The sequence below is a fragment of the Rhipicephalus microplus genome, chromosome 3 (genome assembly GCF_043290135.1).
Source record: "Rhipicephalus microplus isolate Deutch F79 chromosome 3, USDA_Rmic, whole genome shotgun sequence".
Taxonomy (NCBI): domain Eukaryota; kingdom Metazoa; phylum Arthropoda; class Arachnida; order Ixodida; family Ixodidae; genus Rhipicephalus; species Rhipicephalus microplus.
Genome location: NC_134702.1, coordinates 53,859,016 through 53,884,705, shown reverse-complemented (window position 1 = coordinate 53,884,705; position 25,690 = coordinate 53,859,016). Strand labels below are relative to the sequence as shown.

Below are 25,690 nucleotides of genomic sequence, written 5' to 3'. Positions count from 1 at the left end.
GCTCTGTGGCTTTCTTGGCAGCCTTCCTTTTATTGTTTGCGCAGCTGACGTCACCACGGCTGTAAAGAAGAGGACGATTTGCCTTTTCCGCTGCCTTTTAGCAGAATGTGTGGAACAATGCTTTCTTTTGGTGACGTCACATGATGACACGCGACCATGAGGAACCGGTCCGTCGTGTGTGCATGCAATTTCGTGCGACTCTTTCGCACGTTCGTTTCCTTTGCCGTCATGGCCACCCTTTGTGGTCTCTCCAGCTTTATCCAATACAGTTGTGAACCAGAGCTTCCACTCATCGCGCACTTCGCAGTGAGCTTCAAATGTAGTCGTTCGAGAGTGGGGCTTCTCTAGGAGTGCGACACCGGTGGAATTCGGAGTAAAATTATGCTCAACGCCGTCCCTAGGTAAGTATTCGTTCTTTCAACCATTCATAGACCATGGTGGAGTTTTTTGTTGTTGTTAATAGTTTCAAATTTATAGTTTACGATTCTGGAATTTCCTGTTTTTCGTGTCATAAAGCTTTGCCCCTAAAACAGCGACATCAGCAAATAATAGGAAGGCGTTTCCTTTCAAAGCGCGAAGAATGGGATCAGGCATGGGGTCCAATGTAGCGGCAGCGTTGTAAAGGCTACGGGGTATCGTTTTTGGACTAGTCCGGCTTTGACGCCACACGAAGAAGCATTACTTAAAAAGTGACCAGCAGTTAATTGTTCAGCTTGTATTAGACGCTTCGAAAAAGCACCAGTCAGAATCCCACGCTGACGACCTGTGCAGTGAAGACGAAGCAACGGGAAACATCGCACGACTTTGCGATGATGAGCACTAAAATATGCTTCTCACTTAAAACAAATTGCTGTTTTCAAACTTTCTGCATTCATTGCCAAAAAATTGTGCTAAACAGTGATGCATAATCAATACCTTTACTTGAACCACTTGATTGCAAAAATTAAGTCACAATACAAGTAAAAGGTATAATATGTATCACCACCGTATAAGGACTCCCAATCAACACATGTAATGAGAAATTCCCAGAGCTCGGGAGGATAGCGCAATATGAAATGATAACACAGAGCTGAATAAGCCATACACATTTTCAGTAAAGCAGGTCAGCATTTTTAATGTAACAATTCACTTTTAAGGTACCGATTCCTATTATGGAAGAGTGAACCATGCTTTTACAAAGAAATCTGTTTATGGCAAGGCGAAATAAAAAACCATTCGCCACATGCATCAAAGATTATTTTTTTATTGGCTGCGCAGTCAGTTAAGTCGTTCTCTCCCAAGCACGCTGTCATTGGCTGCGCCGTCAGTTAAGTCGTTCTCTCTCAAGCACGCTGTCATTGGCTGCGCCGTCAGTTAAGTCGTTCTCTCCCAAGCACGCTGTCATTGGCTGCGCCGTCAGTTAAGTCGTTCTCTCTCAAGCACGCTGTCATTGGCTGCGCCGTCAGTTAAGTCGTTCTCTCCCAAGCACGCTGTCATTGGCTGCGCCGTCAGTTAAGTCGTTCTCTCTCAAGCACGCTGTCATTGGCTGCGCCGTCAGTTAAGTCGTTCTCTCCCAAGCACGCTGTCATTGGCTGCGCCGTCAGTTAAGTCGTTCTCTCCCAAGCACGCTGTCATTGGCTGCGCCGTCAGTTAAGTCGTTCTCTCTCAAGCACGCTGTCATTGGCTGCGCCGTCAGTTAAGTCGTTCTCTCCCAAGCACGCTGTCATTGGCTGCGCCGTCAGTTAAGTCGTTCTCTCCCAAGCACGCTGTCATTGGCTGCGCAGTCAGCGACGTCGTTCATCCCATCACAGCCATTCCGTCGAGCTCGCGCAACAGTTTCAATTTTTTAACCACCACATGGGTACCACCGGTAGTGCGAACTCCCGAACAGCAGTGAACTTTTGAAGAACAGCGCAGGCAGCAGAAGCTTCAGAGAACTCGCGTTCGCCGGGTTGATGTTGCAGTCCGGGCACAAGAACAGGCCCGGATGACCAAGCGCAAGAAGCAAATGTGTGTCGAGGATCCGGCAGCCTTCTAAAGCTGTGTGCACACGACAGACGAAATGGCGATTCGACCCCGGGGTTTGCGTACTACGTCACAGTACGTCACCCGTTCCCACGTCCCCGCTACGGTTCGTGCGAAGCGACTCGTGAAGCGACGGAAGCCCAATCCACCGTTGCGAACCTTGCAGACCAATGACGAAATCTTCGCTTGCAGCGTGCAGTCTCTCCTGTCATGTGGGCATATCCGCTGCGGAGGGATCAGAATCACGTCACAAGTCACGTGACCCATCCATCCACGGTCACGTCTAGTGGCGTATCCATGTGAGAAGGAGGAAGGGGGCTCAAATCTACACACCCCAAAATCTGTTGGCGCACGTACACGCCTATATAGTTTCCCCATCCCTTGCTATGCTACACTGTACATGGATGTGCTATATGGCGCACCCTCTAGCCTCCGCCTTCCCTTGCTCCTCACAATAACATCGGTCCTATTCACCTCCACATCACATCTCTTTGCAACACTTTTTCTAACCTACACAGAATTATACAATGCTTTGTTCTCTTTATTTACTTTCTTTTCCTCCTCACCTTCCCACCCCCTGGCTATTCATGGGTATGCTATGCCTTCCTTACATATCTGTTTTTTCTACTTTTGTTTCTTTCTCTAATACTCTCTCTTTTGCTGCGTTTCTTTTTCACCCACAGCAACGCAATCATATGTTTATTATAGCGCGCCTGGATGGCCTAGCGCACCTGGATAGCCTGTGGACACGAGACTCGCCTTCCGATCGTAGGAACCCAATGTTAATCACACCTCACCAAAAAATTTTATTTGATCTCCTTCTCCCCCTCCTCTTCCTTTTCTACCTCCAACGCATTGCTAGACGACGCATGGTGACGCCATCGCTCGGCGGGTGGCGCATACCCACCTGCGATTGCGCCAACGTCGCCCGGAATATTGCCACGCTTAAACAGCTCCGTGGTTGAAAATGTTAACTAACAGAGAACCCCAAATATGTCTGCCTTGCCGAAATGTGCGAATGACGAGCGTTGCCTGTGCAGCAACAGCCGAGCGTGAAGAGGACCATGGGCGTCGAAGAGCTGCCGACGGCCAGCCACCAGAAGGTGTTCGCCGCCATATGGCGCACCGTGCGCGAGGCACTGTTCTTGCTCCAAGTGGGCACGTTGTGCGTACTCGCTCTCATGGTGCGCAAAGGAGTGTGCCGATCCAAGGCCAGTATGGAAGGCAAGACCGTGGTCGTTACGGGTGCTAACGCAGGTGAGCGTCTCGTTTCGGCATGCCCTTTGACTTGATTTGATTCGTGTGTGTTTTACGATGGCGCTACACTTCACATCCTTACTTGGCCTAAGCTGGGCTCATACCGGAAATGGTTCCACACCACGCGAACGCTTCAGGGCAGGAACAACGTCGTGGTGTGCGTGTCTCTCGTTGTACCTTCCAAGAAACCTGCTTCCCATTGGTCTCACCGCATGTCCAGCCGGGTTTCTTTACACCATGCAGATTGGTTACCATGACTGCATGCGTGCCATTAAAAGAAATAGACTATGGGTGTTGCCCCTGTATAGAATGGAATCGTTACACTACGAGTCAGGACGATGGTTCACACATTCTAAAATCCTGGGAGGCCCTGCTCCGCAGCCCAGGTCCCAACATTCAGGAAAACATCATTAGTCAAGCACCATTGCCTCAAGGAATTCTGGCCGACGGCTAGAGGCGACGAGCAATGACTGACGCGATTGCCTGCTCTTTTTTTTTTAAATAAAGCTCTTTCGTCTTTCTCTGATGATCTAGTGAATTGTATAACTTGATAGGAGGTTTAAAATGCGCCACGCTGAAAGCATCTTTCTGGCGCCTCGTCTTCAAGCATTTAAACGGGCGCTCACGGCATTGACAGTTTTGCACTGAATAAATAATAAAAATGTGAAACTTAAGGTATCTGCGTAATGTGTACAGTTTATCAGGTGGTTTGAAATTAGCAAATCGCTATATATATATCAATGTTCGGGCACTCTTGCTCGTGGCCCGCTGCGTGGGCTAGCGACGTCCGACAAGCCAGCAACCTGATTGAACAGCTCACCGACGTCACAGATTTCTTACCAGTGTGTTGGTAACTTATAGTTACTGACGTTACTAAATGCGAATATTTTCATGTAAGCCAAAGGTACATTGACCGTTTCTGCCCATCTATATTTGGCGTATGCGCTCATACGCATACGTTTCAATTGGTAAGGTAGGTAGCCCCGCCGCGGTGGTCTAGTGGCTAAGGATACTCGGCTGCTGACCCGCAAGTCGTGGGACCAAATCCCGGCTGCGGCGGCTGCATTCTTGATGGAGGCGAAAGTGTTGTAGGCCCGTGTGCTCATACTTAGGTGCACGTTAAGGAACCCCAGTTGGTCGATATTTCCGCAGCCCTCCGCTACGGCGTCTCTCATAATCATATGGTGGATTTGAGACGTTAAACTACACCTATCATGGTGAGGTAGGTAAAAACATTATTATTTTTTACCACAATGGCGTTAAAGAAGTTGCGCCACTGAAATTTCAGTGTTGGCGTCGGTTGTGAATGAAAAGTAAACGTTGTTCATGACCAAAAAAATCAGAGAAAGATGCAAATAATATACGTAATAAAAATCTTCGGTGCGAGAGCCTATCAAACTCGGGCCTCCAGTGCAGCAAGCAGGTGCTATACCGTAGAGGCACGCCATTTCTGGAAACTACTTCAGAACGAAAGTCATTCTAAATGTCACGGGATGGGATTGACGCGCGTAAAATTGCGTGGCAGAAGCGTAGAATCATGTCAGGTGTCAAAACATTGGAGTTTCGCCATGAGTGGGTGTCGTAAAGGACCATCCATCATGAAGCGTTGTCATATCTAATCATCATGATCAGCAGCAAAAGCATCTAGAACGTGAGCAGCTGTGTAGAATCGTGTGTTGCATTGCGGACGCATAGTGGTCCCTTCGCTGATTCGCAAAACGAATAATTATGACCTTGTGGGCGCTGCGCAAATGCACTTGCAGTGGGCGTGCTATATATATATATATATGTGATAGTTTGAAACTTACCCACAGACGTTTGTTTTGTAGAAAGTGTCAACACACGTCGCCATTTGAAGGAAAAAATCACAGCACATCCACGGATTGAATGATGATGAGTGGGGCGAAGCATCCACCCATCCGTCCGTGCGTCTGCCTCTGCGTTCGTCCCTGCGTTCGTCCGTGCATCTATCTGTCTGTCCGTCCACGCGTCCGTCCATTTGCTTCTCTGTCTGTCCGCCCATGCATCCGTTCATCCGTCCATCTAGTGGACACCCCGAGTACCGCCATCTCGCATCTTTTCATCATATATTCATCACATAGAAGTACCGCCTTCCAGCGGACATTCCAAGGACTAAACGAAAGGTGGCTATCCACATACCTACCTACCTACCTATCTACCTACCTACCTACCTACCTACCTACCTACCTACCTACCTACATACATACATACATACATACATACATACATACATACATACATACATACATACATACATACATACATACATACATACATACATACATACATACATACATACATACATACATACATACATACATACATACATACACACATGCATACATACATGCATACATACATACATACATACATACATACATACATACATACATACATACATACATACATACATACATACATACATACATACATACATACATACATACATACATACATACATGCATACATACATACATACATACATACATACATACATACATACATACATACATACATACATACATACATACATACATACATACATACATACATACATACATACATACATACATACATACATACATCGCGGACGCACGACCCACAGCTTAAGGATCTTCGCCCCTAAAAATAACCTTTCTCATATCTCAGATACGAGTTATTTCAGAAGGAGGTTTGGCGCCAGCATTCCAACAACATATTCGTGCCTATCTCCAATGTGACTAAAGCCTGGAGACCAACTTTTGAATATAGAGTTGTTTCACGGTTATGCAAGAACGCATGGTGACCATGCGAGGTGCCTTACGCAAACAATGCTTTAGAACTGTCCTGCACGCGTGGCGCATGAACATATTTTTTCAAAAAAATACAGAAAACTGGAGTGAAAACAGTTATGTGCAGGCGGCAAGCGAGAGGTTCGCGGGACGCGTATTTTTAGACGCCTGAACTAAGGTGTCACGCCGGATCTCAACAGCTTGTCAATAACTTGTGCGGTCTGCAGCCACATTCATGTGGTTTCTATACTTATGCTTCGTCGTCAAATATACAACCTTGAAAAAAGCATATCCTGTTGCAAATCGCAACAAAAGCTTTACAGCAATCTCATTCGAAAGGGAAAGTGGGAGTCAGCTCCGCCGCATTGCAATACCAACAAGCAGTGAAACATACACACAAAAGCGGAAGGGGCTGCTGTCCCAGGATATAGCGTGCTTCCGAAAAAGCTTTTTTTTCTTTTAGATGCGGAGCATCTTATACTCGCGCCTTGTAGTGCGCCGTCCGCACCGCTTCTCGAACATTCGACAGCTGACGCGCGCGCATGCGCCGTCGCGCCGTCGCCCACTCTTCCACCATCTGTGCATCCCTTCCTCCTCTACACACCGCGCGCGCTTCACTCCTCCACCATCTGTGCACCCTTCCTCCTCTACACACCGCGTTCGACATCTACAATTCTCCTGATTCTCCAGTGGACGCGCATGTGGCGTCGCGCTTCGAGAACATTCAACAGCTGACAGTGCATGCGCCGTCGTGCTGTATCATATACTCAAGGTCGGCGCTCGCTCGCTCAGTTGCCGCTCGTCGGTTGGTTTGTACGGCGCGTCGACGTCCAAGGTCGCGGTGAAATGAATTCCAACGAATCCACAAACACAATGATCGACGTCCCTTCGACCAGCGCCGCCCTTTCGCATACGTGTGTACGTGTTCACTCATTTAACACCCCCTCCTACAACCACGTTAACCAATTTAGCCATCGACCCAAGTAAGTCGCAATTTAACACCCCATTTCACAACCACGTTAACCAATTTAGCCATCGACCCAAGTAAGTCGCACTTTAACACCCCGTTAACCAATTATACGGTCCGCATCCTCCTCAGTGTTCCCCCGAGGGAAGCTGCGGGCAATTTTTTTGCTTGAGGTTGCGTTTTGCGGACCCCCGAAATGATTTGGCAGACGCCGTGGTGTCCGCGGACCCAAATTTGAGACTTACTCGGTTTCCTCCGCCTCCTCGGAAGAGGAAGCGTAAATAGAGGCAGCCGTATGGCCTAGAGAGTTTACAACTGAGAGGGCAAGAAAATTACCGGCGTGGCAATCGGCAGCATCGATGAAAATCGGCCCCTTAGAAGTGCGAAATCGTGTCGCAAGAACATCTGGATGTTGCCGTCTCTATTGCTCGTGTAGAAAAGGGTGCGTGTGTCTTTTGAGAGCCGCGGCATATGCGTAGATTCAAGTGTATTCAGTCACGAGTATTGTGATTTGTATCAGTAGTAGAAGATGACCTGATGGTGGGAGTTTTACTAGTGCCCTCTTTAGGTTCTAGAACCAGGTCCCAGCAGCGTCTTCCGAGGCCAAATAGATGTGCCGTAGCTTGTCCTCACTGCTCCAGATATTGAAGCCGTACACTTCAATTAACCATACGTAGATATTGTTCGCACGCTTCTACGGCCTTCAAATGATGATCCGCACTAGGTTGGCGGCTCCTTGAATTGTTGCAGCCTGACAGTCGCGAGCGGTGGCACAAGGCCTGTCATCGTTGTGGTCGAAGTGGGCATGGCCTTTGTCTTCCGGGTCTCATCGAATAGAAGCCCGTACTCTGTTCTTCCACCTTGCTGAATGCGCCTGGCTCACAGGTCGGGGCTGGCGTCAATGTCTTATTTGTGGCTTGGGCTGTGTTCACTGCTTGACGTGGTCGCCCGGATCATAAACGACACCTACACCGGATGTCACGTCTCTTTAGGCAAACTTGTGTCCCGGAAACGAAAACTCAAACAGCAATATATGTTATACACTGGTCAAGGGGAACAGATAAGCTGACAAGTGGTAAAGCACGCCAGTTTTTATACATATGTGTCAACGAAGATTCCATCTTTATCAGTGGTGGCTGCGTAAGCTGTGGATAATCAATAAAAACAATAGCAAAGGTTCTGAAACATTGATTGATTGGTGATTGATTGATATGTGGGACTTAACTTCACAAAACCACCATTTGATTATGAGAGACGCCGTAGATGAGGGCTCTGGAAATTTCGACCACATGGTTTTTTTTAACGCGCACCCAAATCTGAGCATTTGGGCCTACAACATTTACGCCTCCATCAATAATGCAGCTGCCTCAGCCGGGATTCAATCCCGTGATCTGCGGGTTAGCAGCCGAGTACCTTAGCCACTAAAACACCGCGGCTAGGTGGTGGCGTGGTCTATACGCCGAGCGTTGCAACCAGTCTGTGCGGCTGAAATACTAATATAGGTCAAAATAACACGCATGACACACACACACAAACACACACGCACACACACAATATATATATATATATATATATATATATATATATATATATATATATATATATATATATATATATATATATATATATATATATATATATATATATATATATATATATATATATATATATATGGCACAACGGGAGCGTTGTCAACAAGGATAAATATATTTATTTCCCAACAGTTTCGGGAGGGGTCCTCCCTTCATCAGGTGTAACTCATCCCCTCCTGAAACTGTTGGGAAATAAATATATTTATCCTTGTTGACAACGCTCCCGTTGTGCCATATCTCATACCTTCAAGAAGACTAACTGGCCTATTGAATTATTAGTCTTACTATATATATATATATATATATATATATATATATATATATATATATATATATATATATATATATATATATATATATATATATATATATCGAGAGAGAGAGAGAGAAACGATAAGTTTTCTCACAGTTACTTCCAAGGTTCCATTAGTGTGCCGTCCCTGCAGACTCGCATGTTTTCTTGAAAATGCCAAAAAATGCTCCGCATTGAGCAGTGCTCGTGACAACCAACCACAGGTATCGGCAAGGCCACAGCCATGGAGCTAGCACGGAGAAAGGCCCGTGTGATCCTGGCCTGCCGCAACATGGACAAGGCCAAGCGGGCAGCCCAGGAGATATTCGAGAGCACGGGCCAGTCGGTGGTCATCAAGGAGCTAGACCTCGCCTCGTTCAAATCGGTGAATGACTTCTGCGACGACATTCTGAAGACGGAGTCGCGACTCGACGTACTCGTCAACAACGCTGGCATCGTCACAGGTATGCTGTGCCGCTAAGCGTACTGTCCTCTACCAGACTGAGCCGCCTATACTATTTATGAGGCCTATATATTAAAGAAAAGCAAAAGGCAGGGAGTGAAATATTTAGGAGGTAAACTCACAAGCAATTTAAATTTGGAACCACACATAGAAAGTGTTTACAGCATTGCACTCGAAAACTTGGTATTTTTTAAACGGAAACTGCGTCGTACGTACCTCATTGACCGCAGTATTAATAGCGTACGAAATTCTAGTCCAGCCAGCATTACAATATGCGAATATTATTTGGAGCTCACATAAAAAATACTTGATAAAAATTAGAGTGCTTAATTTTGGTTAGAGGTTTATATATAAAATGTCTGCCGTGGTGGAGCAGTGGTTATGGCGCACGGCTGCGGATTCAATCATGGCGGTCGCATTTTGATGGAGGTGAAAAGCTAGAGGCTGGTGGGAAGTGCGGTGTCACTGTACGTTAAAGTAAACCAGGTGGACGAACTTCCCGGAGTCCTCCACTACGCCATGTTTCTCACTGTCATGGGGAAGTCACAAAATTCTGCGGGAAAGTTACTTAACTATAAGCGCCACATCAGGTCTGGTAACCACAACATAGCAGTTAAGCAGAAATTTGATCATATTAACTTACATCGACATTTCCTTATTCGCATGCTGTATCAGCACGGCACAAGAATCACCAGAAGATAGCTAACGCTAATACAACAAAAACGTTCGTTCAGCTAATAAATAACCTTTCCGTTGACCTGTAAAATTATGTTTATACTGGGTGGCAATGAAGGTGGCTGATTCTTAAGTTCGCTTTTTATTTAATTTATAGTGTGCGTTTCCTTTAAGCATTCTATTGCTGTATGCACAAAATTGATTACTGTAATGTTACTGTTCTGCTCCGAATTACGAAACATACCTCTTAATAATGGTGATTGTAATCAACATATATTCTACCACGTATGTAAGTGACAGTTCTAATTATTGTGGTTGGTATTATGTATAACGATGGCCCGAAGTATGGATAATAAAGCGAATATATTTTTTAAATGAGAGTGAGTTAGGGCTCATAGTGACCCGAATACTTACTTACTTTGGTCCCGCTTCATTTCGACAACGCTTATTCTCTTAATAAGCGAAAACGCTAGAGCTGCCACAAGGTCTTCCGTAGTAAATAAATGTACGGTTTGCACGAAGCTCAAAACCGAAAGATAAGAAAACTGAAGTAAATATTTAGACACTTCATAATGTTTTAATCGTATGAAAAAATTCGAAAATATTTTCGTCGCCCCGAGAGAACAAAAAACGGGGTGGGGAGGGCAGGGGGTGCAACCATCTGTCCTGGTTACCTATTAGGCACGCAGTCAGACATCTCTCTGAGGAACACGTCAACTGCTGAAACTATTATCAGCAGCGGCGACATGTCTAGTGAAATAATGCTTGAAGAAATCGTGTTTAACGTAATGCATGAATACAACCACGATTTAAAGGGACCCTGAAGGCGGTTCCTGAACTTTTGTCGGTGTTTAGGTCACAGCACCATCATACCATTCCCACTGCAAATTAAGCGGCACGTCGTGCACCAAAGCACGCGAGGGCCATTATTTGCATATCTTTCCTCTCAGCAAAGCCATAGCCTCACCGAACGGCTTCCTTTCGAAAGTAACCGGCAAGCGCGAACTCATGAACTCAAGCAGCCTGCACTTCCACGGGCCAATATCATGATCTGTAGAGGTCGCGAGATCATTCTCGAGTTTTATGCTACCTGGGTTCATCGTTTGAACCAACCCTAAACATTTTACCGTGAAATACGCTCTCGAAAACACTTCAAGCTTGAATGCCCCCTTTTTGTCCAGTTTGTCGTCGCAACAACTTTGTCACTTTTGGTAACACTTTCGCGCGGCTCTTGGCAATACGCATAACATGCTAGCTGGCATTCACGTGTCGTATAGGAATTCATGTGATTTGCCATATTCTCTTTCTCGGTGGCCAGCATTCGAGGCACGATGAAACTGGCTGGCATGGAATGTAAACCTACATTTATTTCCCTTTTGTTTCAGACTCCAAAGCGGTCAGGCTGACTGAAGACGGCTACGAATTGTGTTACCAGTCCAATTATCTCAGCCACTACTTGTTAACGATGAGGCTCCTTGGTAAGTACGATAAGATTTCAGCCCATTTTTTAGACATTTGAAGGATAATACCTATTTTCATTAGCTGCTTCTCGGCCACGCACTCCAGGTTTGTTATTATTATTATTATTATTATTATTATTATTATTATTATTATTATTATTATTATTATTATTATTATTATTATTATTATTATTATTATTATTATTATTATTATTATTATTATTATTATTATTATTATTATTATCTGTTGCTCATTCAGACGCTGAGATTGCAAATGCGGAGAATAGGAGGAGCCGCTGGAGGTGACTACATGCATAAGAAAATTCGTTAAGCTTTCTCTGCACAGGAATCCCCTTTAGTAAAACTTATTGTAGGGCTAGTTGGTGCATGTCACCCTTGATTATGTTGCCGCTGCCTAGGTGTATCTGTGTGTTTCGTGCATATCATAGTTCCTCGTACTCTGTGCACGTTTGACGATTATTCAATGATGTATCAGTTGAAAGTGTGTCTTTTAATAATTTTTGCTTCGTATTGTTCACTTGAAGCCACTGTGATGTAATGGAGCAGTCCTTCTACAATGTGGTCATATTCAGTCTCATCTATCTGCTTCGAGTAGTCCATAGTGGTTACCTTGTAGGCCGAGTGACCACCCCAAAATGCAGCCGCTGATCCCATGTTGAATTCCCGGACAATTTTTCCTTTCTCATTTTTTTTTTGGCTACGGCTTTCTGAGAATCCTTCTGGTTTTTCTTTTCAATTGTCAATTTCTTCGATTACTGTCTAAAAATATTTCCTGGGGCTTTATGTGCTGAAACCATGATACGCGCCGAAGGACATCGGACTTCTTTAACGTACACGTGAACTACGCAGGTGTTCTCGAATTCAGTCCTCAGCGAAGGACAGCCAGAAAGTGAACACGTGTCCTCAAGCCACCTATACTATAGGATACCACGGCAGGTAGCCCGCGCGTTCTCGCTGATGCTGACACGTGAAATCGCGACCACGCCTGCACAATAAGCCTTACGGCTCGTTCACTCATGCGACTATATAGTTTTCGTTGCGCGACCAAGTTAGTCACAGAGCCACTGCTTCGGTTCAGTCACTGGCTGTTTGATATCGCGGCCTCGTGACCTCTGAAGTAATAAAATGTGCAGGAACAGGAAGTCAGCTTATCTTACCGGGTGATGACAATGTGAGCAGGTGTGAACTCGTTGCGGTGTGAATTCTGATGGAGTGTTGAAATGGTGTCAAATTCACGCAGCGTAACTTCAAGGTACCCAATGTTGCATCATAAGAAAGAAAGCCAGGTGATACGTTGCTTTGACGCGACTCTTAGTAGATACAATTAATTAGCAAGTAATTAACTATACAATTATTCTCTTATTAGTAAACTTCAATTTTCGCATAAAAAGTATCGAATCTCAGGCTTGATGGGCGTATACCCGGTTTGCTTTGCGGTTGTGTTCGTTTCGAGCAAAGAAAAATATATTTTATGGTGGTCTTGCACCGCCCTGCGTCGAACGATTCTCGAGAATGGCAGGGTCTCCGGAGCTATACTTGGCACAATGAAGTTAAATGACCGACAGATGTCCACTCAGGAAGCCCGCACAAATGTCAAACACGTGGGTTGTGTAAGCGCCTCCATGTTTTATGCGTACAATCCTATACGCACACCGTCACTGAACCAGGCGTAGGGTCGCTTTGAGATTGCCAGTGCAAATGGTCGCACGGCTGTGCTATTCTATAGTTTGAGTGAACCTTCTTTTGAAGTATTCACAAACTGCCGAAAGGCGCGGTTTGTTTTGGCGAACTCTGCTTGTCAAAGGATGAGCTTTTCTACAAAAAAACTGCTCGTGTGCAGATGCTAGAAAGCAAAGTCCAGATTTGAGACGGGATGCCTGGTCAGAAAGCGAAGCGGACAAGCCCTTGTCTTTTGTTAGAAGAGGTGAAAACACCAGGAAAGCCTTTTTTAAACGCAGCCTTCTCGTGTATTTGTTTTGTTTTTCTCGAGTGCTGCAATAGAGTCTCGCTGAGGGCACTTCACAAGCAGCACGCGTTTAGCAGCAGTCGACCTTGGCGAGGCGGCACCCATTGTTTGCTGAACAAAGCCAAGTTTTCCTTTCACCGGAGCCTTGAGACACGTTTTCACGGCGTCACATTTGATGTAGTATTTCCGCAATCTCACAACTTATTCTCGGTACGACAATCGTGGCTTGGTTCATCAAGGATGAAGTGCCGCTGTATAATTGGCGCCGCAGACTTCTAGACCTGTTCCGAGTAGGCGGCGTTGAAGAGATACTGTCTACTAAACCAGTAAGATAAGCTTCAAAGGGGCTGTCGCGGTACCGAATGACAACGCAAGCCTTACCCGCCGCGTTGGATGTAGTGGTTATGATGATTGACCTCTGACTCCGAAGTCACGGCATCGAATCCCGGCCGTGGCGGCCGTAGGTGTAATATCAGAGGTTCGTGCACCTATAGCTTTAGGTGCACGTTATAGCCTGTTGGTTAAAACCTCTAAAGTCCTCCACTGGAACGTCTATCGTAATCATACCGCGGTTTCTGGATGTTCAATCCCGACAATTATTATCAGTGGGTCTGGGACGTCAGACTCAAACAATTATTACTACAATACATAGCGGTTAGAAAAGGCATACGTCACATGCAGTAGAAGCGTAGACATTTGGGCGAGATGTTATAGCGTTCCGCCTGAAACATTAACACAAAATGAAGAAAGAAAAGGGAATCACTGATACTCTCTAATAATTTTTTTGAAAACAAAAATCACAAGTAGAGAATGCATCACCTGAATAAAAAAGGTTAAATTTAAAGCCTGTCATTTGAATGATCCTGTGTCTTTTGAACTTATGAGTTTGTCTTTCTTACTCGGCACAGAATCCTTGTTTAATTGTAGCGACAGTTCATTAGAATGCGTCCCCTGAATTCAGGTGATGTGCAGGTGGCATGTGTTTTTTTCTATGTCTATGTGTTTTCCGTTTCAATGAAGTTTCGGTTGCGAATCGATGGTGGCCAGCATCCAGCTTGAGTAGTACGACCACGGGGTAACATATTGCTCTTCCGAGTGCCTTTCAATTTTTGAAGTCTTGCCCCAGTTTCTGTTTCCGTAGGAATGCCACGTAAGCACATAAACTTGCTGTGCCTTTCACTACGACGATGTTGGTGTGCAGGGCTGCTGCGGAAGAGTGCACCGAGCCGGGTGGTGAACGTCTCGTCGGCCGTGCACCACTTGGGCACTCTTGACGATCCCGACAAGCTGGCGCGTGGTCTGACTTCCGTGCGCCACCCGACCTACTCGTACGCCTGCAGCAAGCTCGCCCAGGTGGCCTTCACGCGCTCCCTGGCGCACAAGCTACGCCACACTGGTGCGCACCCGAAGGCCTCTCTCTGCCAGATTGCCCTTAACAGAATTCATTACTGGGCCAGTTCGCGTGAATGTGGGCTGGCACGAAATTAACATGAGGGAAAAAAACTATCAGTACCTTTCTTTGTGTGGAACGCGCGCTATCCAGTAATTTCATCTAGATGTGGTTGTCATCGTCAGAGATCGTTCACATTTGTTTTATTCATGTCGTACTTGTGGCACTTTGTGGCATCACTGTGAGGGGAGGGGAGAGAAACGAAATTGAAACCATTCACAACTAAAAAGGATGGGGGAATACACTACAAGCTTTGATGAAAGGTGCACTAAAGAGTATATAGCTAATAAGCCTACAAAAAAACTTGCTAATTACCCCAGGAAGTGTAATTTGTACTCGATCAAAGTTATCTGCCAATCAACAACAATAAACAATCGTAAATTACGAGCACACAAGAGTGAATAATATTGCAGTATACACCGCACGAGAGCTAAATAACTTTGATAGCAATCATCATTGTCTGTCTATTCAACAGAAAAAAAAAAGGCTTTGACTTTAATTTTTTTTATAGTAAAGGTGCTCGCTCTGGCAGCCTTCATGCATTCAGCCAAGATATTATTGGTCAGCTACCAGTTCGTAATAAGATCACGTGTTACGGGACACCAACAGACAAAAGAAGATAGTTTCATACGCACTGTAATGGCTACTGGTGGCACTGACTGATGCTCCCACGTTTAACTGCACATATATTTATTTATTTATTTATTTATTTATTTATTTATTTATTTTCGATATTGCCAGTCTCATACGAGACAAAAGCAGAAGGACATCAGTTCTTGGATACACAATACAGTCTTCAGTTTCACATTTGTACAACGACATATTTGTCAGAACGTCTAAGAGTGGCTGGAGGCAGAAATGCTTGAAGGGGCCTCGAGGCCTTTATAAAATTCAGTTAGTACATTTTGAAAAAATGGCGTTAATTGCATACAAACACTGAACAATCGGAACATACTTAAAGACGACATACTAGACATTTCTTATCTAGTAGACAATACAACACTAGTTGTACACAAACACAAGAGCACTCGGTACAATACACCAGAAAAATACACAGTTAGGTAACTTTGAACCTGTTACTGCACCCAGCAAAACAAATTTATTCATGTGCAATTGAACGCGAACATTTATTCCACAGAAAATAACCGCTAGTAAAAAGACAATACAACACTGGTTGTACACAAACACAAGAGCACTGGAAACAATACACCAGAAAAATGCGCACTTTGATAACTTTGAACCCTTGCGAGTACGCTCGAACTTACGAGTAAGCTCGCGAAGCCATTGATCGGGCTAACATGGCTCGTAAACTTGACCAGTCTCGTCTTACCAGGTCACAGGATATGCAAAAAGCCCGCTACGACCACCGGCACCGTAATATAACGTTTTCCCCAGGTGACCGCGTGCTCCTTTGGTCACCGTGTCGCCGTGTAGGTCTCTCCGAAAAACCTTTGTCTCGATACGCAGGACCCTACTTAGTCTTACGTCAAGTTAGCGACGTCAACTACGAGATAGCGCCATTGCACTCCAATACGTCACCAAGTTCGTCACTTGTTGACATTGTTCATGTTTCGCGCATGAAACCCTACTTCTGTCGCACTTCTTCAGACTCGCGCCGAGACGGCGCTCCAACGCCTGGGGTTCCTGTTACGAAGTAAAGGAAGATGAAGGACAGAATGAGCTGACAGGCGCGCGAGTGTGCCAATCAGCCATTGTGATTCTCGCCTGAGGTTGTCCCTCTGTAATTGCGTTTATACAGAAGTCACTGACCCCGTAACAATATGAATGTTGTTCCTAATTTAAGTATACATACAGAAATAAATTCCCAAAAAGCCGTGCATGAGGGCTCGAACATTGCCGTGAAAAATTTTCTAAGGCAACTGATGAAAAAAATAGTGAATGTGATAAGTAGGAGGAAACTCAAGAAAATTGTCATAGATGATAATGAGAAATTGGGGACAGCGGTTGCGGGAGGGGGTAATGTATGTATATTATGAGTGGTATTAACGTCAGGGGTGTGCCTACACCTACCCTTTTTTCTATGTGGCCGTAGCATACGCACTGTGCTGTGTTGAAAATTTAACACTCCGCGGATTAATCGCGTGTTCAAGTGGTATAGATCGCTCAAGAGCTTTTCGATTCACTTGGATCCATATCACACACTGAGGACTGTCAACCATTTCGATTTATGCATATCGATTTGAATTCAATTGTGTGAAGACTGACCGTGACAATTAGCCTTGGCTATAGAATGTACCAATGCATGATGAATGTTTGGATTTCTCCGCAGGCGTCACAGTGAACGCTCTGCACCCTGGCGATGTAAAGACGGACATCGCAACCAACTCGCCCGGAGGTCTTTTCTTCAGCTTGCTCTTGGCTATTGGAGGAAAGGTGAGTTGCCCACTTTTTCGTTCGTTGGCGTTAGGGATGGTTTCATGAGTATCACTGCCCACGTGACCAGGGAGCCAAATTGGATGTCATTTACCTGTTCAAGATGCAGCAGAGAGAACGCGAGAAGCATCCTTGCACACCGAGTGGTTCATGAATGCTCTAGTGGCAGCTCGCGAGTCTGTGACCATAGTATAACAAATCGTAATGGCCATTGCGATTGTCACTCTCCTACACTAGCACTCATGGCCTCAGCTGCGTAACACTTAAAACCACAAGCGCTGGTCTCGGTCTCGAAAAGGCCGTTCTCGGAACACACGGACGCAGTAGACGCCGTCAGACAGACGAACACGCGTTCATTTGTTAAGGAGCTTTTACAACGGTGAAGTCACAAGCCGAGCCTAATGATTAAGTGGTAACGTGAAAAAAAATCACAGCATATTCACGGAGCTGGCGAAACTCCGCAGGTAGATTAAGAAACCATGACTCGTGTGTGAATCTTGCCCAGTCGATCATGTGATGACGTGAGAAACACTGTATGTACACAACGTAATGTTTTATTATTCGTCAATATTCCAGATAAATGATGATAAATGAAGGAGCATGCTCCATCCCTCCGTCCGTCCGTCTGTCTATTCATCCGTCCATCCAGCAGTCTGGCTGGCTGGCTGGCTTCTTTTAGTGTCGGCCCAACGACAACCCTGGCAGCTAACTCGCTGCTGCACGAGGGCTTCGTAGTCAGCTGTAGGCTTGCTTTTAAGCTTTTCGTAGGCATCTGGAACATAAAGGAACCAGCAGCTCCACCAGATGTTACATTGTTGTCTCGTCCATGAAGACAGCAGCAGATGTGTTGAGGCTAAACTTTTTATTTGGGTGGGCTTCTGCCTAAAAGATGAAAACATAGTGGACAAGCAATTCACGCTGTACAGTGATAGCGGTGAACAGAGCGTCGGCCATCGATAATCTGACAAACGTCAAGGCGCGTCGGCTTTTATACATGTGCTATCGAAGATTTCCGCTTTATCACTGGTGGCCGCTTAAACTCTGGAATAAGTTAGGCTTCATTCAAGTCGCCAGCACAATCTGAACGAAATTATCTTAAAAGAATCGCAAAGCTTCTCATACATAGCGGCGCAGTCTGCACCGAGCGCTGATTGATTAATTTGTGGGGTCTAACGTCCCAAAACCACCATATTATTATGAGAGACGTCGTAGTGGAGGGCTCCGGAAATTTAGACCACCTGGGGTTCTTTAACAAGCGCCCAAATCTGAGCATACGGGCCTACAACATTTTCGCCTACATCTGAAATGCAGCCGCCGCAGCCGGGATTCGATCCAGCGACCTGCGGGTTAGCAGCCGAGTACCTTAGCTACTAGACCACCGCGGCGGGGCACCGAGATGTGCAAACAGTCCTCACGGGTGAAATCCGAATACATCAACAAAATTCACGTGGTAATATAAATAAAAGCATAGAATAAAAATAATTAAAGAGAAAGATTTTTCCGAAGCGCACGACCGGGGATTCGAACCTCTGACAGCTCGCTCCCCTACGCGATGCCTTGAAGAACCACACTGCAGGTGCCATTCATTTTTCAAGACACTAAGGTCAGAATACGGAACCACGTGACGTTAGGCGAAACGCACTGGACGCCACACGTGATGAAATTAAAATTATGCGCGATGCGGGTCATGCTGCATCGTTGCCCGGGCTGCGTTTCCTTCGTATCACTGACAGCCAGGGCTGTTTTCCGTTTTGAGGTTGCATGACGGCGCCACTTTGGGGCAGTTGGCAAAGAATAAAGGGCCAGGGATCGTGTTTTGTAATTATCGATTGAGACAAGTCATAAGGACAATTGGCGTCAGAAAGACATGGTTAAAAAGACTAAAGTGTTCAGGATACGGGGTGGGTTCGAAAATGGACCCAAGTGCAAAAGCGAATGGAGAAGAGGCTGACGCGAAGTGTAGGCAATGTGAGGTCGAGGAAAAAAGGGAGAAGATGATTGTTGTCCAGAGTGAACTGCTGATGAGAATCACGAGCTGAAGTCTGCGTTGGCGACAAAGCAAGAGAAAACGAGGGCAACGGGAGAAAGGCTGAATTCCGCCGAGGAAGCACTAGCCAAGGTGAACAAAGAAGCGGCCTACGGAGAGAACAGTTGGGAACCGGCAACCAGAACGGTAGGCAAGGAAGAGCAAGCAAGTCTGGAAAAAACAGGTTCAGCCGGTTCAATTGTCGCAAAACCCAGCTTCAGCGAAGTAGTGGCGCGGCTGGGATGGGACAAAGCAGTGTACGTCACAGGTGTAGGTAATTCCCACGTGCAAGACGCTCTATCTGAAAAGTCACAGCATGTGATAATCGCCGGGAACTTGAATTTAACTCGATGCGCAGAAGTATTCAAAGAGAGGGTAAGAGGTGACAAGAAGGTTGCAGTAGGGACGTTCCCAGGACGCAAGGTGGAAGCAGTCATTAGGCAAGCGAGCGCAAAACTCAAAACTGCAGCTGATAGACGAAACCTTGTGATAATTTCAGGTGGTATAAACGATGTATTAAATGAAGATACGGCAGGACTAGCAACCACACTGGCGAAAGAGGTCGATGACATGCGCGCCACTTCTCCTCAGGTACAGGTAGTGATATGCACGATACCGGAGGTACCGGTGCGTGACGGCAACCTTCAAAGAGCGGTTGTCAACGCAAACCAAGAGATATGGCGGAGGAGTCGAGAGAAAGGCTTAGAGGGGGTGAAAATAAACAGAGAGGTGCATAGGTGGGGTGGATTTCAACGAGACAGAATTCACTTCGATGGGCGGCTAGGTCATGAGGTGGGTTGGCGACTTGCAGGACGCGCAGTAGCTTTTTTTGGGGGGCACGCGGGCCCTTCGGGGTGCAGGATAGCTAGAAACGAGGAAAACAACCAGGGATACACTTTGCCAGGTGGTATGGTCAGATACGATTCCAAAGTGGCACCAGTATCTAAGATAGGTAGAGTCGGAGTAGAAATTCACGTAGCCACGAAAACCGAGCTCATTCAGACATAGGGTATATTAACATGCAGGGTGCTAGGAACAGGCTGAAGTGGGAAGAGATAGAAGAACAGCTAAGGGAGGAGAGGCCGATGGTATATGGCTTCGTAGAAACACAACTTGGGGACATGGAACAACCTCCTAACAATCCGGACTACGCGTAGCAATATTGTAATAGAACAGAAGACAGCAGAAAGGAGGGTGGTATTGGGGCATTCATTAATAAAAGTACAGACTGGCAAAGGGTAAAGCAGGAGTGCAAGGAACATTTATGGCTAAAGAAAAATTGGCAGGGCAAATGACACTCTTTGGTTTGGTGTACATGTGGACGGGAGCAAAGGTCAGAAAGAAAAACCAGACAATGGTAGAGTGTATATTAAAGACGTTGAGGAATCAGGAGGCGAGGGCGAGATAATTATACTAGGAGATATGAATGCGAACATAGAAGATATAGATAGTGATACTGACCCAACAGGCAAAATGATAATGGATATGTGTGAAAGGCATGATTTAATCATTTCCAACAGTACCGAAGAGTGGGAAGGGCAAATAACATTCAGCTACTTGTACATGAAGAATTTCGATACAAAATGGAGGAAGCAAACCAGAAAATTGACTGGTAAATACTTAGAAAACAGCAGGGGGTCAAACCAAAAAGAATTATCGGTTAACAAGAAGGTGAAGGAAGCTGAGACCGATATGTGGAGAATTGGCATGATTAATAAGTCCGCACTAGAGATATATCGAACTTGTAAGCTGGAAATTGCCAAGTAAATGATCTATGATAATAATCGGGGTAGGTCTCTACTGTTTGAGGCCAGGACGGGAGTATTGCGAACCAAGACATATCGGGCCAAATATGAAGGGATAATTGATTGATATGTGGGGTTTAACGTCCCAAAACCACTATATGATTATGAGAGACGCCGTAGTGGAGGGCTCCGGAAATTTAGACCACCTGGGGTTCTTTAACGTGCACCCAAATCTGAGTACACGGGCCTACAACATTTCCGCCTCCATCGGAAATGCAGCCGCCGCAGCCGGGATTCGAACCCGCGCCCTGCGGGTCAGCAGCCGAGTACCTTAGCCACTAGACCACCGCGGCGGGGCAATATGAAGGGATAGACACAGTATGCAGTGCGTGTGGAGAGGAAGAAACTGCCGAACACTTGATAATGTTCTGTAAAGGGCTTCACCCTATAGTTCAAGATGATGGCGCAGAGTTCTTCAAAGCACTGGGGTTTAGGGGCAGGGAGGGCAAAACAGACTTTAAGTGGGTAGAATTAACTAGAAGTAGGTTATCTGATTGGTGGCTGAAATCAAAGCACGAGTGAAAATTAAATTTTTCACTGCAAAGTAACAGTCCTCAACTTCAAAGGGAGAAGAAGATAAATCTAGTTGTGTGTTCACTAAGTATAACGGCTAGGTGGCGCTAGCCACCGCCCGATCTAAAGGGTACAGCCATATCAATCCACCCATCTATCCGGAAGAGCGTCGTGTGGCTCATGGTGGCGCGGGCAAGCGGGAATGGTTGGGCTGTTGTAGGCCCAAGCCCCAGTAGGCCCCCGCAACCATACCACACATGCGCACACAAGCACACAACACACACATATATATATATATATATATATATATATATATATATATATATATATATATATATATATATATATATATATATATATATATATATATATATATATATATATATATATATATATATATATATATATATATATATATATATATATATGAAAGTAGATGCGCTTTCACATAACAACTGTTTATTGTGCCGACGACGTTTCGACGGGAACCCCGTCTTTTTCAAGGCATAGAAAAAGACGGGGTTCCCGTCGAAACGTCGGCACAATAAACAGTCGTTATGTGAAAGCGCATATTCTTCTGCATATAAGCCATATATATATATATATATATATATATATATATATATATATATATATCGTATGGCCTCAGAGTGGAAGAAGTACGTTCGCGCTGTAATTTCATTTAGACTCAGGAATATGTACCAACTACGCACCCAAATAAAGCTTTATTTCAGGGACCAGAATCGACGCCAGCAGGGAACGCCAGCCGTGGCTTCACGTGCCGGTGCCAATTTTTTGAATTCCCAATTCTAAGACTCTTTAGTGTTCTACCGGGGTTCAAATGTGTGTCTCGGGCTTGTACTTCGACATAGGGAAAGTGGTCGCCTGTGCTCTATAGTGCTTATCACTCGAGGTGTTTTTTCTTGCGTGTTCCCACACTAATGTTTCCGCTCAAGCTATAGATTGTTCGAATGTCACTTTTCTCGCTGCAGTGGCCAAGGACTGAATAGCCAGCTAAAGAAGAACCAACATAGGGTCGAGTTAAAGTAAAACAACTATGGCAGTTTTCGGTTGGGCTGTGCGTACTTGTCCTATCTCTTCAAGCGTCCTTTTTTGTGTTAGGGCTGTAAGCAGAAAGTCTCTAGCTGTGCCTTTTTGTGGTTCGTTCTCACTTTGAATGTACGGCTTTTCTCGTGCAGACTGCCGAGGAAGGGGCGCAGACGTCCATCCACCTGGCCGTCGAGCCCCAGGTGGGGACGGGCCACTACTACTCGGACTGCCGGCGGGCCTGGATAAGCAGGCAGGCGGCCAACCGGAGGAAGTGCGAGCGCTTCTTCTGGCACTCTGCACGTCTGGTGCACCTCGACGAAGACATGGTCAACTCTCTCATAGGAAAATTATAGCATGCATCGAAAATGTACAAACAGATAGGCTCGCTGAACTCGTAACACTTACTGCTCGCGTGTAGTTCCATTTGATTTGTGTAGGAGAGTGCTTATCAAGTGTAGGTATACAAATCCCTGTTTGGCTGCAATTAGATAGGTCTCAGTCAATTACACTTGAAATGCTCCAGACAGGCTCGTTCCTCTCGCGGGGCCTTCTCAGTCGTATCTCCACAGACGTTGACTCAAGTTGTCCGGAATGTAATCAAATTTATTGTTCCTTAGCGCACATGCTTTGGCAATGCCCCGCGCTACCTAACGGCCCTCTATCCAGCGAAGCCGACTGGGAAGAGGCACTCCGGAGCCCATCGCTCCAGGCACAAATCCAGGCAATCCAGAGGACCCAAGAAAGGGCGGAACATCACGGTGTCCCAGCCCCGACCTGGACGCAACCAGCGGCTTCCGCGGATCCCCGATAGGGGTTCCCGCGAAAGCTCCTCGGGATCACATAAAGTTCATTGTCTGTCTGTCTGGCTGCAGTATGTATAAATAAATAAGTGCGCACACCGTACGTAACATATTTTTGGCAGTGGCGTTTCTCGATGCTCAAGTAAGGAAGTCAAGAGCTAGGCTTAGAAATGGCTTGCGTAGTGACGGTGGCGTGCCGAAGACCCAGAGTACGTACAACAACAGAATACTGGGCAACGGGAAAGGCAACAGTGGCTGTGAGAAGGCCCGGAAGCGATTAAAGGCCTACGCCAACGACGATGTAGCCATGGATTTGCATGGGGTACGAATGCTCTGTTTGAGCGCGAGTTTTTGTGTCTGGAGTTTAGACGACCGTGTCGTGTCTGCGTTCAACTCCAGCATCTCTCTTCGGAGAATCAACTTAGAAACAAGCTAGCGTCACCTATAGCTAGAGACTATATAGCAACAACCTAGATGCAATCTAGGACCTGCATCTACTTTCCAAGGCCTAGAAGCAAACTGGAATTAACCAGATTAGCCCCTTCAGGCGCAAGCTGTGATGAAGTGTCCGTAAAAGTCTAAATTTTGCACAACATTCAGACATGCACGACAGTACATTCAAAAAAAAAAAAAATTAAGAAATAGGTTGTTTTCGGTTAGCTTTGCTTATTATTCGTAATTTGTGCATACCTAAATATATAATTATTCTGCAGTCAGTCATGTTCAATTTTACGCATAAAGTAGGAAATCTTAGGCCTTAAATGCACGCGCCATTCGTTTTTGGTTGTGTTCAATTCGAGCAAAGAGAAATAATGCTTATAAAGTTGGCCCTGGAACGTGGAACGTCCTGCGACGCGTCGAACACCACTGTGCTTTCACTAAAATAATCATCTGCAGATTTACGCAGCACGTTGGGGTTTAACCCAGACGTGTTGACCATGTAGAAGGTTCAACTGATCGTATGCGCAGTGTATCTTGCCCTTCTTTTCTCACTGGTGCGAGAAACTGACAAAATGAAGTTGCGTCCACATATGTGCACACTGCGCCTCGATGTGTTAGACTTCAGAATCGTCCAGCTTTGCTAGTTCAAGCTTTGCACGGCTTAGTGCGCGTTTCGCCAATTTTCAGCATTTCTTTTTCCAGCCGACAAATTTTCATGGTGTTCTTTTGAGTGTTAAAAGCTCTTGAAGTATTGATCCAACCGGGATACAGATGGTACTTGTGAAACGTACTATCTGAGATCACGGAGTTATTTGTACACGTACATAGTTTGTGCATCCTGGCCGATATATTTCTTAAATGGTGAAGGCTGCAAGGGTAACAGTACTTTGTAAGAAAGACAACAAGCTCGACAGAAATAAGAAATAGTAAGGTGAAATACTAAGCAGCAGTTTCTATCACCAGAAAGATACTGCGTGAGTTATTCGTTCTGATACAACCTACGGATGTCGTGCTCCTGCCGGCGAAGTGCCAAATAGGTAATACCCGTGCCACACGGGCATAGAAGATGGCATTCGGTGGCGAAAGCATTCAGTTCCCGAATGACATTTTTTTTTTTCGGCGGCGCTGCTACACGTCCAAAGTGAATGACATTTGACTTGATGATGTCGATCGCAGCACCTTCCAAGTGAGCATTGGGTGAGTAGCAATAAAAAAATAAAAAAGCGTTTACAAGCTTCATACACATCAGATAATCATTAAATGTAGAAATAAGCATATTACGCTGCCCTAAGCTTTAGTTTCTTGCTTTGTTTTACGACGTTGCAGCCGACCGTAGCAACCTAAGCCAACACTAGTCAGATCCACAGCGTAATTAGAAAATGGCGCCTGTCGCATCGCACCTGTCGCATCTCTCAGAAGAAGATGTTCGCAGAGTTCATTTTTTCACGGCAGCACTTGTGTGTTTCCGTACAAAGCATCGTGCTCAAGAGCGAATAATTCTGGAGCAGAGACGAGTTATTATGCGCCAGCTTCAGGACATTGAACTTCAATTAATTTCAAACCATTTCAACCTGATCTTCGTATAACGTTCAAAGCAATTTTTTAAAAGTTTAGTGCAAATAAAAGACGAGAAATTTTATTTTTAGCTGAATATGATTTGTTTTATATGCTTTAATGTAAATTGCACTTCGCGAGCTGTGTCGTCGAGAGTAGGCATTTCTC

The 25,690-nt window shown here is 45.4% G+C and overlaps 1 protein-coding gene across 1 annotated transcript; it reads left to right on the top strand.

The window, feature by feature from the left end:
* The first annotated feature begins 268 nt into the window (after window positions 1-268).
* Window positions 269-23,590, top strand: LOC119164134 (retinol dehydrogenase 12-like). Its single transcript, XM_075889585.1, has 7 exons — window positions 269-401; window positions 3,045-3,261; window positions 9,129-9,368; window positions 11,428-11,520; window positions 14,691-14,885; window positions 17,230-17,333; window positions 22,877-23,590. The coding sequence occupies exons 2-7, from the start codon at window positions 3,069-3,071 to the stop codon at window positions 23,078-23,080; spliced, it is 1,029 nt and encodes a 342-aa protein (XP_075745700.1). The 5' UTR covers window positions 269-401; window positions 3,045-3,068; the 3' UTR covers window positions 23,081-23,590.
* The last annotated feature ends 2,100 nt before the right edge of the window (window positions 23,591-25,690 follow it).